Genomic DNA, 20,761 nt, shown 5'->3' with positions numbered 1-20,761 from the left:
ATAAAGTAACTTACTTTTCGAGTTTGTATTAACGACATAATACTGGAGAATGTAGTCAAAACGATAACACAATTTGCATAAACAATATAGTCATCAAAATACCACAATGCAATAGAAAATGCTTGAAATAAATAAAAAGGATTAAAGATTTCTTCTAAAAAGAGTTTCCAGTAAGACTTGACTTCAACTTCTATTTTGTTTGGACCATACAATTTAAACCTTAAATCAATTAAGGAAATATTTTTAATGTTTTTAGATTATTAAAAATAGGGTATAAGTTTTGTTTCAATTTTATATATGAGAACATACATTTTGTTGTATTCGGCATCAGTAAGTCCTTCCAGATCATCAAGATATTCATTACATGATTTCTGTGCCCATAACAGTTCGTTTAGAGTACCAAAACTATATGTCTCTGGTATCCATACATATCTCGTATGTTGATGAAAAAAATATTTCACTGTGTCAGAAATAAGTATATCTTGCAAGTATATCTCTATAGTTAGGATTTTTGTAATACTATAGTTTTCATGGCTGTCTTGGACTAAAATAAAATGCTTATAATTCTCAAATACCTTAACTACTATGAATTCTTTTTACCTAAAAGAATATCTGCTTCATGGATCCTACATTTCCTGTATTTAATAAGACATCTTATTTTAGGGTATGAATTAAATATAACATACGGAATGCCTGCTAAAAACATGCAAAAAAGGTGATAGAAAAAAGAGCGAATTCTAGACTTTCTATAGCCATGGATGTAACATAAAATTTGGTCCTTTCCTTCATTAAAAATTGTTTGTGAAGAAGTTTCATCTGCAAGCGTTTCATAATCTAAAAATTAAATGATTATTTAAAAAAGTAATTCAAATTAGTAATTTTTGATAATTTGTAAACACTAGTATACTATGACAAAATAAAAACCAGCACAGTATTATATATATGTATATATAACTTTAGCACGTAATTCTTGAAGAGAGCCGGCGTATAAACCCAAAAATGTCTCAACATTACTGCTGTTATCGTAAGATAGCTTCATGTTTTCAGTTTTTTTCAGGAAAGCCCTTCTAAGCGAGATCATGATAATCCGTTTCTTAATATAGGAACATAGAGCTTTTTCAAACTTCAAATGAAAGTTTAAAAATATTAGTTTTTATTGCTCAAATTGTATAGGCTAATTCCGGGAGAGATCGACCGGCGGGAGAGACCGATCACCACCGGTATTACCCGATCTACGCGCTAAGTAACTTCCAAAGTTACGTGAGTGGATCAGTACAGTTTCCATGCAACACCAAGCTGTTTACTTTGTCAAAATCGATGTTGCTTTTTTTTTTTTAACTTAATGAAAAAAATCAGTATTGTGTCAAAATACAGATTGTAAAGGTAAGTTTTTTTATTTGTTTTGACGTTTTCTAAAAAAATAAAGGTAAATGAGAAATATAACCTCAAAATTAAGAACAGCAAGTGCTTATTTTCCTAGAACCGAAGTGGTAGCTCTCTCCCGGATAAACGGTATAGTCCGACCTTTCGACTAGTATAAAAAAAATTTGGTGTTAGTGTGATCATTAACACCAAATTATGTTATTATTTTAGGTTTCAAAATGCCTCTAGAGTATGCAGGAAAAATGATAAGAGTTAAATGAAGCCACGACTCTTTAACAAACGCTCTGAAATACGTGAAAAATGGCACCATTGGAATAAACGAAGCAGCCAAAAATTTTCGAATTTCTAAGACGACCTTAAAGGAACGAATCAGAAAATCAGATGCTACTACCTCAAGGCCTGGAGCGTCATCAGACTTGGGAGAAGAAGCAGAAATGAAGCTGGTAAATCACATTAAAAAACTGCAACAATATGGATTTGCGCCTGATCGAGAATCTGTAAGAACATGGGCATTCAAGATTGCTGAACAGATGAAGCTTAAGCAAATATTTAATATGGGGAAAGGGAAAGCTGGGTACGACTGACTCTGTTCTTTTATTTGACGTCATCCAGGATTTCTGTTCGAAAAGCGGAGGGGATTTCGATTAATCGTGCCGCTGGAATAAATCGTGAGACAGTTAAGTATTATTTTGTGCTTTTAGACAAGATCCTGTCAGAAACTGAACTGCATGATAAACCTTTCAATGTCTTTAATATCGATAAAACAGGTCTACAGTTAAAAAACAAACCAACTAACATCTTGGCTACATTATATATATATACATGCGGCATACATTATGGCCGCATATATTAATGCGTCCATTTTTCTAAAAAGTTTTAAAGTTAAAGTTTTACTTTTTACCACGCAAACCAGCTGGAAGTGTTTGTCGATGGCCATACCTCCCATATAAACTCAGTTGAAGTGCTTGAATTTTGTAAGGAGAAAAACTTTGTTTACCGAACAACACAACACACTACCTCCAGCCGCTTGACCAATCATTCTTTAGATGCCTAAAAAGTTAATACTACGCTTCTTACAACAATTTTATTAAGTCCAACCTGACCCGTAAACTGACAAAATTTCAATTCGGAAAGCTTCTAGTTAGTGCCTCATTTAATCCAGCAGTCATACCAGATTAGGCTTTTGTAGTCATTGATGTAAAAGGTGCTTCTCCGGTTGAAAATACTGTCCCGTCTAAGCAAAAGACGCAGACGCCTTTAAAAAATAATCCAAAAAGACATGGTTCCTGCCCTTAACCCACTTGCTCTTATCAAGCAGATGTTAAAGTGAAAGATGATTTTACGACAGAAAAATTACTTGATAAAATCTCGCCAGTCCCAAAAACTTGTGCGGCAGTAAAAGTAAAAAAACGTGTAAGGCAAATTTCAATTTTGAAAACTTCAGAAAATGTTCAATTGCAACAAAAAATAGGGCTAAAAATCAAAAAAAGTTACCTATCAAAAATAAAAAATCCAAGAAAATCCAGTTAAATGGTTCTTCAGATTCAGGAGATGAGAGACCGATTTTAGAAGGCAGTGGCAAATCAGTAGAGGAATGGGATGAAAATAAGTGTGTGGGACGCGGCGAAAATTATTTCTAGACCACCAGGGGTGAGGACTGGATACAATGCCTTAAATGTAAACGTTGGTTCCACAACGAGTGCTCCAAATACAAGTACGAGTGTGATTTATGTGGTAGTTTAAAAAAATAAAATTAAAATAACCTTTTTTTATTATGTTTAATTTAGGTTTAAATCGTTTTGTATATGGTTTTGTTTAGTTAGTTAGAGTTTTTTGGTTTTTCGTTCATAAAATTATTAAGAAAAATTTATTCTGTATAAGTGTTTTCTACTCTCATTGGTATACCCTAGTACCCTCAGGGCTGCTTTTGCAAGTTTTTAGTAAAAGATAATGAAAAATAAAAGAGAAGTGGTTGAACTCACCCGGAATTATCCTATCTGTTGTATGATTTGGAGAATTTCCAATTAAGACAAGTACTTTTGATTTTTATGAAATTTTAAATCTGTGCGCTATACCCCTCACTAAACTACTTTTCCAAATAAAAAAAAAAACTTTAACAACTTTTACAGGGTGTTGATAAGTGCGACAAACTTCAGCGGGTGAAAGCGGGGAAAAATAATGACAGTTTGCTATATAAATGTATGTCCGCAAATGCTTCATTTTCCGAGATACGTTAAAGTTTTTTGTTTTGAATATTGTTATTTTCTATTATTGTCCTGGTTTAATGTTGTCGTGTTAGATAGTTCTTGATAATGTATTAAAGAAATCAAAAATACGCGTCAAGATTTTTTTTGCATAAAAACGGCGCCACATGCGAAAAAAAGGTGAGAGAGGTTTTTTGTCACAAGTTAAACGAGGAATTAAAAAGTTGTTTATAATTTAAAATATCTTAGTGGCGTACCATTTTTTTCTTTAAAAAATTGAGATCACTAGCCATATGCGCCTTTAACACCCTTTATCTACACCCCGTATCTAGGAAAACGAAGCATATGCTTTATATAGCAAACTGTAATTATTTTTCCTTGCAGAATCACCCCCTGAAGTTTGTCGCACTTATTTAGTAAACAGACCTTTTTAGAGACAAACAGTTAACACACTGTATGTTGTTACAGGATTAATTACGCTTTAGACGGGATCTTATATGTGTATATATTATATTATATATGTATATATATATATATATATATATGTATATATGTATATATATATATATATATATATATATATATATATATATATATATATATATATATGTCGGAATAAACTCACTTTCACTTTCAGACATTATGATTTATTTCTATTAAATAAATTCACAAGAAAGAACAAATTAAATTTAATAAATGAATCTGTAATGAGCAGAACGAATTCACAAGCCCATTCTCCGAACGCCTCGACCGTACCAACTCAAACTAAACTCGTCGTGTTCCTCTCTCAGGTTAAAAATGCCGGGCTTGTGACTACGTTTGCATAAAAAGGGATTTATGCATTACTCATTCAAAATTCTTAAACTTTTTATAACTAGATGCGTTAAATTAACAAAACAAAGCAAATAATATAATTCTACCGACACGGCTATCCTGACTTACACACGTCCTCGGGTGATCCTAGAATGAAGAGATTCTGTTATATTACATCAACCTTAGCATCAACAGGTGCATTCGAATAATGAAGTCAAGAAGTATATAGCTCAAAATCAACAATAAAACTATATAGTAGACGTATGAGGAAGTTATCAGGCCCAAATTATAAAAATACACAAGGCTCTACCACAGCGATTACATGCTCGTTTTAGCTCTAGAGCAACACTATCACCATCGGGTGACCAGGTCCCCGCCACAACTTGTACCGCACATCGCACCATGATCACACATTCAAGTGTGCACTTGCGACTTCAGCACAACGTATGTGGTGCAACCACTAGCCCTGATTTACTTCTGCCATTACTCTACATTTCCACTTACGTCAACTATCCTAGGAGAACCCTTCAACTCATTATTCTCATCCTCAATATCATCACACATATCTAATTCCACCGGAACTTGACTTCCCGGCATACTTCTTAAATTATCATGAGAGTATTTATAAGATCTTTTATTAGTTAATGACTTTAAAGTGTATCGATCACCCTCAAGAACTTTTGTTATTTCGAATGGACCTTTAAATTTAGGATCTAATTTTGTTTGATGTCTCTCTTCATTCTTAAGTAGCACATGATCTCCTATTTTATAACGAACTACTTTAGCCTTTCCATGATCAAATCTAACCTTATCATAAATTGATACTTTTTTCATGTTTTCCGAAGCACGGTCTCGAGCTCCCTGAATATCTATTATAACTTCATCATCATTATTAACAGATACAAACCCTAGCGGACGTGCCACCCTACCGATTAATAATTCTAATGGACTAGCTTTAGTAACGCGATTGGTCGTGCAATTCAATGCCAGCTGGATCTCGCCAATAGCATCTTGCCATGATCTTTGGCTACTTTCTACTGCGGTTAACATATTTTTCAAAGTACTCATGACACGTTCAACTTGACCATTTGCCCGACATGAACCCGTAGCTATTAAGTGTAAAGCTATATTTTGTGACATACAGAATTCACGAAAATCTTTACTTGCAAAGCACCTTCCTTGATCACAAATTAAACGAGATGGATTGCCAAATAATGAAATAATCAATTTCAATGCTTTAATACAACTATCGGTATCGATATTAAAAGTATGATACAAGGACACAAACTTTGTAAAAGCATCGATCATAACTATAATATACTCCTTGCGGTCGCTTTTTCCACTTAATTTCCCTGTTATATCAACGTGAATGGTATGCCAAGGTATGCTGATTTTTGGAATAGGATGAAGTTCGGCTTGAATTTTACCAGAATGAGATTTTGACAATTTACAAGTAATGCAATTATCAACGAACTTACGAACATATTTTGACATTCCCTCAAACCAGTAATAATCGTAGAGCTTATCCAGTGTTTTATCATACCCCAAATGCATAACAGATTCGTGAACTTGATTTATTATCGACCACCTAAAAGCGCGAGGAACCACAGGTAAGCTCCGAGTTCTACCATTTCTTTGGAATTTTCGATACAGGGTACCTGCTCGTGACTCATATGTTTTAGCGATATCATTTGGAAGTTCATTTTCAAGAAGTTTTTTCATGATAGTAGAGATCTCATCATCACGTCGTTGCTCAGCAAGAAGCCAATCGCTAGAAATTTCTGCAAGGTTTACATGCTTTTCTTCTATTTTATTTGGACAAGGTTTTGATTTAGGAGTTAATAAATTTCGGGAAAAGAAATCCACATGGGCCATTCGCTTGCCTTCTCTATACTGGATATCGAAATCAAAATATTGCAGAAAGGCCCACCAACGATGAACTCTCGGTGTTAAGTCAATCTTGTTTCGTGAAGCTTTCAAAGAATTGCAATCAGTAATAACAACAAATTTCCGTCCTTGTAAGTAGTGGCGAAAATGTTTGACAGAGTTGACAACCGCCAGAGTTTCTAATTCGTACGAATGATATTTTGACTCGCACGGCGAAGTTCTTTTGCTAAAATGTTCGATAACCCTGTTTTTATTATCTATCTTTTGAAGTAAAATAGCCCCATACCCTTCAGAGCTAGCATCGGTATGAAGCTCAATAGGATAGTTTGGATTAAAAATCATGAGCACGGGTTCAGTGCTCAATATGGAAATTATTTTCTTCGTGGTCAGGTTTCCAATCCAGATTTTTATTACCTGAGGTTAACAAGTAGAGAGGTCTCATAACCTGGGAGAACTTAGGAATAAATTGTCGAAAATAAAAACTAAGTCCAATAAATTGTCTTAATTGGGTAACTGTTTGTGGTGGGGGTAATTCAGTTAAAGCCTCAATTTTACGACGGTTAGGACGAATTTCACCAGAAGAAACTTCATAACCGAGATATATATATATATATATATATATATATATATATATATATATATGTAGGAATTTATCAATGTCTAGGGTTATGATAATAAAAGTTTCTGGTATCAATTAAATAAGGTTTAATAATAAAGTCAAAAGTTATACGGATTTTACAAACAGCAGCACAAACAATCTAACAAAGATTCGACACAGCGGTAACACAGCCAAACCAACATGAACAACGGATGATTATTTGAAATAAACATCTAAGAAAGAATACTTCTGTACTCACGTCTTGAGTAACCTCTTAAATTTATTCGTCTTATATCTTAAATAAATCATAACACCAAAACCCCGTCTAGATTATGATGTCAAGACAGATAAAAGCACTCCCGATAATAAATCAAGCGTCTCTTGATTTTCCGTCTTTTCGGGAAAAACTTTTAATATATAAACGTCGTTTCGTCGTTATCGTCGTAATATTTTTTAACGTCCCGCCGCGCAACTTTCGCTACTCAAATCTAAACAGAGACTAAAAACCCCCGATTTTGTTCTTACATCAACATTTCGGCTTCGAACTCGAATACCTGGAACTACCGCAAAGAAAGCCGTTTCTTAAAAACGCTTCGATTTCCATGTTATTGCCTTTGGCGGCTTGCCGCGACGATTATTATTAGAAATGCTTTGCCGTTTGTTTTTATTTGTTACTTTGGGCGGTCTCGTTTGTAAATAATATAAGAGATATTTATTGCATTAAGAAGATAAGGTATGATAAAAAAAAATATGTACAAAATTAAAGATTCCCACATTCGGCCATACTGACTAAGAATCCGACTCGGATTCTGTCTGGTTGTCTATCCATGGCTTCATAAATTCAGCACATGATGTGGTACGTATAGGACCTTCATGGATACCGACCTTAACAACATCATATCTTTCTTTTCCTTTTGATTTTGTCACCTCATACGGTCCAAGAAATTTTGAATGTATTTTCAATCCCCCTCCAAACTGCGTTCTTTTAATGGCGACCAAATCACCTTCCTTATACGCCTTGGCTTTCTTTCTTCTCAAATTATACCCTTTTGTGTTTTCTTCCTGAACCTTTACTAGTTGTTTCTTACACTCCTTCCTGAGTTCATTCCTCTGCTCAGAAAATTGTATTCTTGCTTCTTCCTCGATCAAATTTTTTAATTCTAAGTCCTCCTTTCTCTTCATTTTGACTCCTATTAAAACTTCGAAAGGAGTCGTATTTATACTTCTCTGATAAGTCGAGTTCAGTGCCCTTTGTACTCTATCGATATACTTGTACCATTTACTTGGGTCATCAATACTCAACTTAGTGAGAACTGCTATTATTATTCGGTTAATTCTCTCTATTTGCCCATTTCCGCGAGCTACTCCTGTTGTTATGGTTAAATGACAAATTTTTTCTTCAGCACAGTACTCCTCAAAATCGTTTGCAGTAAATGCAGTGCCTTTGTCTGTGATAATTTTATTGGGATTTCCAAAAATTTTCTGTTGTTTAACAAAACAACTTATTGTTTCCTTAGCTGATGTTGATTTTGTAGGGTACAGCCACACAAACTTTGTAAACTCATCAATGATCGCTAGAATATACTGATAGTTTTTATTCGTTGATGGTATGGGCCCTAAATGGTCGGCATGATATGTGTGCAATGGACCTTCTTGCTTTGGGATAGGATGTAGCAGTCCTTCTTGCTTACCCTCTTTCCTATTTCCTAGAATGCAGGGTACGCAGTTCGCAATTACAGACTGGATCTTATCTTTTAACTTGGGAATAAAAAATTGGCCTTTTAATATTTCCTCAGTCTTCTTTACCGCAAAATGTCCCTCGTCATGCACTGTCTTGATTATCTCAGTTTGCATTTTTTTCGGTATTACCAATAATTCAAGGCCGTCTTGAAATTTATATAACAGGTCATTTCTTACAAAATAGTCACCATATTCTTCACTTTCTAAAATCTTCTTAATAGCAATTATATGCTCGTCTAGATCTTGTGCATTCTTGACTCTATGTCTTGTGCTTTCGTCATCTGTTATCATCATGATTTGAGGAAAACGACTTAGTGCATCCACATGAGGCATACGCTTTCCTTTTCGGTGTTCAATCTCATAGTCGTATTCCTCCAATAAGAGCGCCCATCTAGCTACTCTTGTGGTCAAGTCTTTCTTATCCATTGTCTTCTGGAATGCAGCACAATCTGTTATGATCTTAAATTTTGAACCAAGCAAGTATATCCTAAACTTCTTGACAGCAGTGATTACCGCCAATACTTCCAACTCATACGATGTATATTTTTCCTCTGCAGGCGTCGTTTTTTTACTTAAAAAGTAAACAGGATGCAGTTGGTTATCGTCACTAGATCTTTGCATCAGACATGCACCATACCCATGTATGCTAGCATCTGTATGCACCTCTGTGGGAAGTCCTCGCTGGAAAATACGTAGAACAGGATAACTTGTTAGCAGATCTTTAAGTGTATCGAACGCTTGTTCCTGCTGCTTTCCAAATCCGAAAACAACGTCTTTCCTTAACATATCACTTAATGGTTTAGCCACTAATGAATACGATGGAATAAATTTTCTAAAGTATCCTGTAAGACCTAAATACGATTGCAGCTGTTTAATATTTGAGGATTTTTTAAAATGTTTAATTGCTAGGGTTTTCTCCTCCGATGGTTGAGTTTTTCCGTCTTCAATAATAAACCCTAAGAACTGCACTCTCTTCTTTAGAAATTGACACTTTTTCCATTTTATTTCCAGACCATAATCCTTAGCTACTTCTAAAACTTCCTTAAGCCGCTGAATCCCTTCTTCATACGTCGTACTTGGTATTATCAGATCATCCATGTAGTATGTCACTATATTCCTTGCTGTTAAAGGTCGAAAAATAAAACTGGTAAACCTCTGAAATACGGCCGGGCTATTGCACAACCCAAATGGACATTTGAGAAACTCGTACTGTCCGCTTGGTGTTATAAAAGATGTAAATTTAATGCTATCTTCTGCCACATCAACGTGAAAAAATCCATTTTTCAGATCAATTGTGGTAAAAATCTTTGCATTCCCTAGTTGATCTAAGACGTCTTCCATAAAGGGTAAAGGAAATCGATCCTTTATTATGGTCTTGTTTATTTTTCGGTAATCGCAACAAATTCTGACAGAACCATCCTTTTTCCGAACTAAAACGATCGGACTTGCGAAATCAGAACTACTTTCTCTAATAATTCCATCCTCTAACCATTCAGCAATTTGTTTGTCGACTTCTATTTTCTCTGTTACAGATAGTCTCCTAGGTCTTTGATATATGGGCTCTTCACTTTTCAATATAATCTTCATTTGGATATCTGTCGTCTTGGTTTTTCATGGCTGATAGTCTTCAATCATTTGTTTAATCATCTTCTTATGATCTACCGACTCGAGGTGCGTCAGGTCAGGCGCATTCTCAATTACGTCGTTTTTGTCTATCGATATTTTCATTAGAAAATTCTGGTTTTCCTTTTTACACACCACTACTCCATCTTCCCCTATGTGTACATGCGCTTGTTCAAGCAATTCATTTCCTAGAATCACCTGGAAATTAAGCATATCTTTTGGAACAACGTGAAATAGAATGTCAAAATCCTCTCCACCAATGTCTACAGTTCTTGAAAATGATCCTAACGTGTAAACTTTCTTTGCACCTAAACCACTTACCGTAATCACATCTTTTGAGAGCACATCACTTACAAAGTTACTGTTAAACACATCTTCACGTACAGCATTGATGTCACTCCCGGTATCAAAAAGAGCATCAACTTTAAAATCACCAAAATTTACGCAAATGGCACTTTTTGGCTTGATATTAATTATGGCAACATTATTTTTAGATTTCACATCCTTGTTCGCACACTGAGAAGCTATATGCCCGAAAGCATTGCACTTAAAACACTTCGCTCCTTTACTCCTATTTGGGCAATCTTTAGATCTGTGACCTCTATCTCCACAATTAAAACAACTAAAATTTACCTCTTTCTTTTTTACATCATAGTTCATTTCTTTCTTTACATCACGTTGAAATCCTTTATTAAAATTATTTCCTACTTTCCTCTGAGTTGAGTTTGCACTCATATGTGTACTTGATCCATGAGTTTGTGTGCTTTTTCGCTTAATCTGATCGTACAACTTTATTTTCTCTTTAAAATCAATAAAGTTTCGTGCTCCATAAAGCACTATCTTGTTTGATGACTCATCCTGTATACTATCTTTTATATATTGGATTACAGCTTCAGGTTCAATATTAGCTCTACTGCCTATCTCGCGCATAACAAGAACATATTCTTGTACTGACTCTGAGCTATTCTTCTTCCTTGCCGTAAGCATTTTATGCACTTGAGCACTCGAGACCTTAACTTCAAATTCCTGTCTGAGTTTCTTTTTCAATGCATCCCACGACTTAATTCCACTCTCAGTCTGAATGTACAACTTAGCCAGACCTGATAACGATTTTTTTGCAAAAATCAACTTTTGAAGCTCATTCCACCCAGTTATATGAGCTATTTCTTCAAAATCTGTGATCCATTTATTGATGGGGTAATCGTCTTTGCCATCAAAAATGCGGATACTGTCCTCTATGTCTCTAAATGTCAGAGAAAAAGAGCTTTTACTCTTACTTGTCCTTTTTGGAATATGATTTGTAGAATCTTCCTCTAACGATTCATCGTCTTCTAACTCTATCGCGTTCTCATCGTCAGAACTTTCGTCTTCTTCCTGGCCCTCATTTTCGCCGTCGTCATTATTCTCGTCAAATTTTAAGTCATTAAGAAAAGAACACAATCTAGTTGCCACTTCACCATGGGTACCACTGTATTTTAGATCTAACACACCACACACAGTTACAAGATCACCTAACTGAAACTTATTCGTAACTTCCTCTATTTTCTCCCGCAACTCACTAGAATCTGAGCCTAACCCGAAACCAGAAAATTTACGCAAATTTTTCCTCACTTTTCGCGGTTCACCTTCGTTACTATAGGCAATAACATGTAACAATTTTACCGTCTTATATTTCGCATTCGTAATATTTTGCGCAACTTTACTAATTTCATCAAGCGTAGCCATCTTTATTTTAACACAACCCCAAAAAAAAAATTAAACAAACCCGAAAACAACGCAAAACCAAAAAACGAAAAATATGTAAAGTAAATAACTTCTTTCTTTTCGTAAAAAAAAATAAAATAAAACGTCCGTCTGTGACTAACAACCCAAAAGAGGTTTTGTGTTAGGTATTTTTCTTAAAAAAAAAGCTAAAAATATTCTCAAAAATAAAACCTCGCGCCTTACTTTAATCTTAAAATTAAACACGTCTTTTAAACACAAAAACAAATAATTAAAATATCTCATGCATTACAAAACTTTCAATAAAACAGCAATTATTGCAATGTATATAAAATTGCAAGTCATAAAATATCTTAGGTAAAAGTGGTAAAACCTAAAGATTAACCTATATTTTAAAACAATATTTGTCCTTAGAAGAAAATATAGTTCCGATACCTATTTCCTTGGTATTTTTCTTTGTTGGCACAATCCAGCAAAAAACAACAGCTACAAGCAAAATTCTACGGGCATGCATCATACCTTATTACGACGTCAAGGATCTTCTTAAGCTTTACCTTCATTACCCAATTACTATGACACATAAAGCTTCAACGTCACAAAGCTTTTGGCTATACCGCTCTGATCCTATCTCAGTCCAAGTTCATAATAAAAAAAAGGCAACGAAGCTCCAGCATTGCAATGTCCACAGAAAAGTCACTACCGTGATATACCGTCTTTAATTTCTTCGGCACAGAAATTTCTTTTAATTTAGGTTTAAATCGTTTTGTATATGGTTTTGTTTAGTTAGTTAGAGTTTTTTGGTTTTTCGTTCATAAAATTATTAAGAAAAATTTATTCTGTATAAGTGTTTTCTACTCTCATTGGTATACCCTAGTACCCTCAGGGCTGCTTTTGCAAGTTTTTAGTAAAAGATAATGAAAAATAAAAGAGAAGTGGTTGAACTCACCCGGAATTATCCTATCTGTTGTATGATTTGGAGAATTTCCAATTAAGACAAGTACTTTTGATTTTTATGAAATTTTAAATCTGTGCGCTATACCCCTCACTAAACTACTTTTCCAAATAAAAAAAAAACTTTAACAACTTTTACAGGGTGTTGATAAGTGCGACAAACTTCAGCGGGTGAAAGCGGGGAAAAATAATGACAGTTTGCTATATAAATGTATGTCCGCAAATGCTTCATTTTCCGAGATACGTTAAAGTTTTTTGTTTTGAATATTGTTATTTTCTATTATTGTCCTGGTTTAATGTTGTCGTGTTAGATAGTTCTTGATAATGTATTAAAGAAATCAAAAATACGCGTCAAGATTTTTTTTGCATAAAAACGGCGCCACATGCGAAAAAAAGGTGAGAGAGGTTTTTTGTCACAAGTTAAACGAGGAATTAAAAAGTTGTTTATAATTTAAAATATCTTAGTGGCGTACCATTTTTTTCTTTAAAAAATTGAGATCACTAGCCATATGCGCCTTTAACACCCTTTATCTACACCCCGTATCTAGGAAAACGAAGCATATGCTTTATATAGCAAACTGTAATTATTTTTCCTTGCAGAATCACCCCCTGAAGTTTGTCGCACTTATTTAGTAAACAGACCTTTTTAGAGACAAACAGTTAACACACTGTATGTTGTTACAGGATTAATTACGCTTTAGACGGGATCTTATATGTGTATATATTATATTATATATGTATATATATATATATATATATATATGTATATATGTATATATATATATATATATATATATATATATATATATATATATATATATATGTCGGAATAAACTCACTTTCACTTTCAGACATTATGATTTATTTCTATTAAATAAATTCACAAGAAAGAACAAATTAAATTTAATAAATGAATCTGTAATGAGCAGAACGAATTCACAAGCCCATTCTCCGAACGCCTCGACCGTACCAACTCAAACTAAACTCGTCGTGTTCCTCTCTCAGGTCAAAAATGCCGGGCTTGTGACTACGTTTGCATAAAAAGGGATTTATGCATTACTCATTCAAAATTCTTAAACTTTTTATAACTAGATGCGTTAAATTAACAAAACAAAGCAAATAATATAATTCTACCGACACGGCTATCCTGACTTACACACGTCCTCGGGTGATCCTAGAATGAAGAGATTCTGTTATATTACATCAACCTTAGCATCAACAGGTGCATTCGAATAATGAAGTCAAGAAGTATATAGCTCAAAATCAACAATAAAACTATATAGTAGACGTATGAGGAAGTTATCAGGCCCAAATTATAAAAATACACAAGGCTCTACCACAGCGATTACATGCTCGTTTTAGCTCTAGAGCAACACTATCACCATCGGGTGACCAGGTCCCCGCCACAACTTGTACCGCACATCGCACCATGATCACACATTCAAGTGTGCACTTGCGACTTCAGCACAACGTATGTGGTGCAACCACTAGCCCTGATTTACTTCTGCCATTACTCTACATTTCCACTTACGTCAACTATCCTAGGAGAACCCTTCAACTCATTATTCTCATCCTCAATATCATCACACATATCTAATTCCACCGGAACTTGACTTCCCGGCATACTTCTTAAATTATCATGAGAGTATTTATAAGATCTTTTATTAGTTAATGACTTTAAAGTGTATCGATCACCCTCAAGAACTTTTGTTATTTCGAATGGACCTTTAAATTTAGGATCTAATTTTGTTTGATGTCTCTCTTCATTCTTAAGTAGCACATGATCTCCTATTTTATAACGAACTACTTTAGCCTTTCCATGATCAAATCTAACCTTATCATAAATTGATACTTTTTTCATGTTTTCCGAAGCACGGTCTCGAGCTCCCTGAATATCTATTATAACTTCATCATCATTATTAACAGATACAAACCCTAGCGGACGTGCCACCCTACCGATTAATAATTCTAATGGACTAGCCTTAGTAACGCGATTGGTCGTGCAATTCAATGCCAGCTGGATCTCGCCAATAGCATCTTGCCATGATCTTTGGCTACTTTCTACTGCGGTTAACATATTTTTCAAAGTACTCATGACACGTTCAACTTGACCATTTGCCCGACATGAACCCGTAGCTATTAAGTGTAAAGCTATATTTTGTGACATACAGAATTCACGAAAATCTTTACTTGCAAAGCACCTTCCTTGATCACAAATTAAACGAGATGGATTGCCAAATAATGAAATAATCAATTTCAATGCTTTAATACAACTATCGGTATCGATATTAAAAGTATGATACAAGGACACAAACTTTGTAAAAGCATCGATCATAACTATAATATACTCCTTGCGGTCGCTTTTTCCACTTAATTTCCCTGTTATATCAACGTGAATGGTATGCCAAGGTATGCTGATTTTTGGAATAGGATGAAGTTCGGCTTGAATTTTACCAGAATGAGATTTTGACAATTTACAAGTAATGCAATTATCAACGAACTTACGAACATATTTTGACATTCCCTCAAACCAGTAATAATCGTAGAGCTTATCCAGTGTTTTATCATACCCCAAATGCATAACAGATTCGTGAACTTGATTTATTATCGACCACCTAAAAGCGCGAGGAACCACAGGTAAGCTCCGAGTTCTACCATTTCTTTGGAATTTTCGATACAGGGTACCTGCTCGTGACTCATATGTTTTAGCGATATCATTTGGAAGTTCATTTTCAAGAAGTTTTTTCATGATAGTAGAGATCTCATCATCACGTCGTTGCTCAGCAAGAAGCCAATCGCTAGAAATTTCTGCAAGGTTTACATGCTTTTCTTCTATTTTATTTGGACAAGGTTTTGATTTAGGAGTTAATAAATTTCGGGAAAAGAAATCCACATGGGCCATTCGCTTGCCTTCTCTATACTGGATATCGAAATCAAAATATTGCAGAAAGGCCCACCAACGATGAACTCTCGGTGTTAAGTCAATCTTGTTTCGTGAAGCTTTCAAAGAATTGCAATCAGTAATAACAACAAATTTCCGTCCTTGTAAGTAGTGGCGAAAATGTTTGACAGAGTTGACAACCGCCAGAGTTTCTAATTCGTACGAATGATATTTTGACTCGCACGGCGAAGTTCTTTTGCTAAAATGTTCGATAACCCTGTTTTTATTATCTATCTTTTGAAGTAAAATAGCCCCATACCCTTCAGAGCTAGCATCGGTATGAAGCTCAATAGGATAGTTTGGATTAAAAATCATGAGCACGGGTTCAGTGCTCAATATGGAAATTATTTTCTTCGTGGTCAGGTTTCCAATCCAGATTTTTATTACCTGAGGTTAACAAGTAGAGAGGTCTCATAACCTGGGAGAACTTAGGAATAAATTGTCGAAAATAAAAACTAAGTCCAATAAATTGTCTTAATTGGGTAACTGTTTGTGGTGGGGGTAATTCAGTTAAAGCCTCAATTTTACGACGGTTAGGACGAATTTCACCAGAAGAAACTTCATAACCGATATATATATATATATATATATATATATATATATATGTAGGAATTTATCAATGTCTAGGGTTATGATAATAAAAGTTTCTGGTATCAATTAAATAAGGTTTAATAATAAAGTCAAAAGTTATACGGATTTTACAAACAGCAGCACAAACAATCTAACAAAGATTCGACACAGCGGTAACACAGCCAAACCAACATGAACAACGGATGATTATTTGAAATAAACATCTAAGAAAGAATACTTCTGTACTCACGTCTTGAGTAACCTCTTAAATTTATTCGTCTTATATCTTAAATAAATCATAACACCAAAACCCCGTCTAGATTATGATGTCAAGACAGATAAAAGCACTCCCGATAATAAATCAAGCGTCTCTTGATTTTCCGTCTTTTCGGGAAAAACTTTTAATATATAAACGTCGTTTCGTCGTTATCGTCGTAATATTTTTTAACGTCCCGCCGCGCAACTTTCGCTACTCAAATCTAAACAGAGACTAAAAACCCCCGATTTTGTTCTTACATCAACATTTCGGCTTCGAACTCGAATACCTGGAACTACCGCAAAGAAAGCCGTTTCTTAAAAACGCTTCGATTTCCATGTTATTGCCTTTGGCGGCTTGCCGCGACGATTATTATTAAAAATGCTTTGCCGTTTGTTTTTATTTGTTACTTTGGGCGGTCTCGTTTGTAAATAATATAAGAGATATTTATTGCATTAAGAAGATAAGGTATGATAAAAAAAAATATGTACAAAATTAAAGATTCCCACATTCGGCCATACTGACTAAGAATCCGACTCGGATTCTGTCTGGTTGTCTATCCATGGCTTCATAAATTCAGCACATGATGTGGTACGTATAGGACCTTCATGGATACCGACCTTAACAACATCATATCTTTCTTTTCCTTTTGATTTTGTCACCTCATACGGTCCAAGAAATTTTGAATGTATTTTCAATCCCCCTCCAAACTGCGTTCTTTTAATGGCGACCAAATCACCTTCCTTATACGCCTTGGCTTTCTTTCTTCTCAAATTATACCCTTTTGTGTTTTCTTCCTGAACCTTTACTAGTTGTTTCTTACACTCCTTCCTGAGTTCATTCCTCTGCTCAGAAAATTGTATTCTTGCTTCTTCCTCGATCAAATTTTTTAATTCTAAGTCCTCCTTTCTCTTCATTTTGACTCCTATTAAAACTTCGAAAGGAGTCGTATTTATACTTCTCTGATAAGTCGAGTTCAGTGCCCTTTGTACTCTATCGATATACTTGTACCATTTACTTGGGTCATCAATACTCAACTTAGTGAGAACTGCTATTATTATTCGGTTAATTCTCTCTATTTGCCCATTTCCGCGAGCTACTCCTGTTGTTATGGTTAAATGACAAATTTTTTCTTCAGCACAGTACTCCTCAAAATCGTTTGCAGTAAATGCAGTGCCTTTGTCTGTGATAATTCTATTGGGATTTCCAAAAATTTTCTGTTGTTTAACAAAACAACTTATTGTTTCCTTAGCTGATGTTGATTTTGTAGGGTACAGCCACACAAACTTTGTAAACTCATCAATGATCGCTAGAATATACTGATAGTTTTTATTCGTTGATGGTATGGGCCCTAAATGGTCGGCATGATATGTGTGCAATGGACCTTCTTGCTTTGGGATAGGATGTAGCAGTCCTTCTTGCTTACCCTCTTTCCTATTTCCTAGAATGCAGGGTACGCAGTTCGCAATTACAGACTGGATCTTATCTTTTAACTTGGGAATAAAAAATTGGCCTTTTAATATTTCCTCAGTCTTCTTTACCGCAAAATGTCCCTCGTCATGCACTGTCTTGATTATCTCAGTTTGCATTTTTTTCGGTATTACCAATAATTCAAGGCCGTCTTGAAATTTATATAACAGGTCATTTCTTACAAAATAGTCACCATATTCTTCACTTTCTAAAATCTTCTTAATAGCAATTATATGCTCGTCTAGATCTTGTGCATTCTTGACTCTATGTCTTGTGCTTTCGTCATCTGTTATCATCATGATTTGAGGAAAACGACTTAGTGCATCCACATGAGGCATACGCTTTCCTTTTCGGTGTTCAATCTCATAGTCGTATTCCTCCAATAAGAGCGCCCATCTAGCTACTCTTGTGGTCAAGTCTTTCTTATCCATTGTCTTCTGGAATGCAGCACAATCTGTTATGATCTTAAATTTTGAACCAAGCAAGTATATCCTAAACTTCTTGACAGCAGTGATTACCGCCAATACTTCCAACTCATACGATGTATATTTTTCCTCTGCAGGCGTCGTTTTTTTACTTAAAAAGTAAACAGGATGCAGTTGGTTATCGTCACTAGATCTTTGCATCAGACATGCACCATACCCATGTATGCTAGCATCTGTATGCACCTCTGTGGGAAGTCCTCGCTGGAAAATACGTAGAACAGGATAACTTGTTAGCAGATCTTTAAGTGTATCGAACGCTTGTTCCTGCTGCTTTCCAAATCCGAAAACAACGTCTTTCCTTAACATATCACTTAATGGTTTAGCCACTAATGAATACGATGGAATAAATTTTCTAAAGTATCCTGTAAGACCTAAATACGATTGCAGCTGTTTAATATTTGAGGGTTTTTTAAAATGTTTAATTGCTAGGGTTTTCTCCTCCGATGGTTGAGTTTTTCCGTCTTCAATAATAAACCCTAAGAACTGCACTCTCTTCTTTAGAAATTGACACTTTTTCCATTTTATTTCCAGACCATAATCCTTAGCTACTTCTAAAACTTCCTTAAGCCGCTGAATCCCTTCTTCATACGTCGTACTTGGTATTATCAGATCATCCATGTAGTATGTCACTATATTCCTTGCTGTTAAAGGTCGAAAAATAAAACTGGTAAACCTCTGAAATACGGCCGGGCTATTGCACAACCCAAATGGACATTTGAGAAACTCGTACTGTCCGCTTGGTGTTATAAAAGATGTAAATTTAATGCTATCTTCTGCCACATCAACGTGAAAAAATCCATTTTTCAGATCAATTGTGGTAAAAATCTTTGCATTCCCTAGTTGGTCTAAGACGTCTTCCATAAGGGGTAAAGGAAATCGATCCTTTATTATGGTCTTGTTTATTTTTCGGTAATCGCAACAAATTCTGACAGAACCATCCTTTTTCCGAACTAAAACGATCGGACTTGCGAAATCAGAACTACTTTCTCTAATAATTCCATCCTCTAACCATTCAGCAATTTGTTTGTCGACTTCTATTTTCTCTGTTACAGATAGTCTCCTAGGTCTTTGATATATGGGCTCTTCACTTTTCAATATAATCTTCATTTGGATATCTGTCGTCTTGGTTTTTCTTGGCTGATAGTCTTCAATCATTTGTTTAATCATCTTCTTATGATCTACCGACTCGAGGTGCGTCAGGTCAGGCGCATTCTCAATTACGTCGTTTTTGTCTATCGATATTTTCATTAGAAAATTCTGGTTTTCCTTTTTACACACCACTACTCCATCTTCCTCTATGTGTACATGCGCTTGTTCAAGCAATTCATTTCCTAGAATCACCTGGAAATTAAGCATATCTTTTGGAACAACGTGAAATAGAATGTCAAAATCCTCTCCACCAATGTCTACAGTTCTTGAAAATGATCCTAACGTGTAAACTTTCTTTGCACCTAAACCACTTACCGTAATCACATCTTTTGAGAGCACATCACTTACAAAGTTACTGTTAAACACATCTTCACGTACAGCATTGATGTCACTCCCGGTATCAAAAAGAGCATCAACTTTAAAATCACCAAAATTTACGCAAATGGCACTTTTTGGCTTGATATTAATTATGGCAACATTATTTTTAGATTTCACATCCTTGTTCGCACACTGAGAAGCTATATGCCCGAAAGCATTGCACTTAAAACACTTCGCTCCTTTACTCCTATTTGGGCAATCTTTAGATCTGTGACCTCTATCTCCACAATTAAAACAACTAAAATTTACCTCTTTCTTTTTTACATCATAGTTCATTTCTTTCTTTACATCACGTTGAAATCCTTTATTAAAATTATTTCCTACTTTCCTCTGAGTTGAGTTTGCACTCATATGTGTACTTGATCCATGAGTTTGTGTGCTTTTTCGCTTAATCTGATCGTACAACTTTATTTTCTCTTTAAAATCAATAAAGTTTCGTGCTCCATAAAGCACTATCTTGTTTGATGACTCATCCTGTATACTATCTTTTATATATTGGATTACAGCTTCAGGTTCAATATTAGCTCTACTGCCTATCTCGCGCATAACAAGAACATATTCTTGTACTGACTCTGAGCTATTCTTCTTCCT

General features: G+C 34.9%; 1 protein-coding gene across 3 annotated transcripts in view; it reads right to left on the bottom strand.

Moving 5' to 3' along the window:
- The window catches only part of LOC126737914 (polyamine-transporting ATPase 13A3-like), a 139,356-nt gene that overhangs the window by 105,285 nt on the left and 13,310 nt on the right, over window positions 1–20,761 (bottom strand). For 2 of the 3 annotated variants that reach the window (XM_050443008.1, XM_050443006.1), the window contains 3 exons: window positions 601–834; window positions 310–544; window positions 15–219 (listed from right to left, as the gene is read on the bottom strand). In XM_050443008.1, coding sequence (XP_050298965.1) covers window positions 15–219; window positions 310–544; window positions 601–834 — 674 coding nt within the window. The remainder of the gene's footprint in view (window positions 1–14; window positions 220–309; window positions 545–600; window positions 835–20,761) is intronic. The other variant, XM_050443007.1, reaches the window with a different exon arrangement.

Source organism: Anthonomus grandis, chromosome 6 (genome assembly GCF_022605725.1).
Source record: "Anthonomus grandis grandis chromosome 6, icAntGran1.3, whole genome shotgun sequence".
NCBI lineage: Eukaryota > Metazoa > Arthropoda > Insecta > Coleoptera > Curculionidae > Anthonomus > Anthonomus grandis.
Note: the sequence above shows the minus strand (reverse complement) of the source record. Positions and strands in the feature narration are given on the sequence as shown.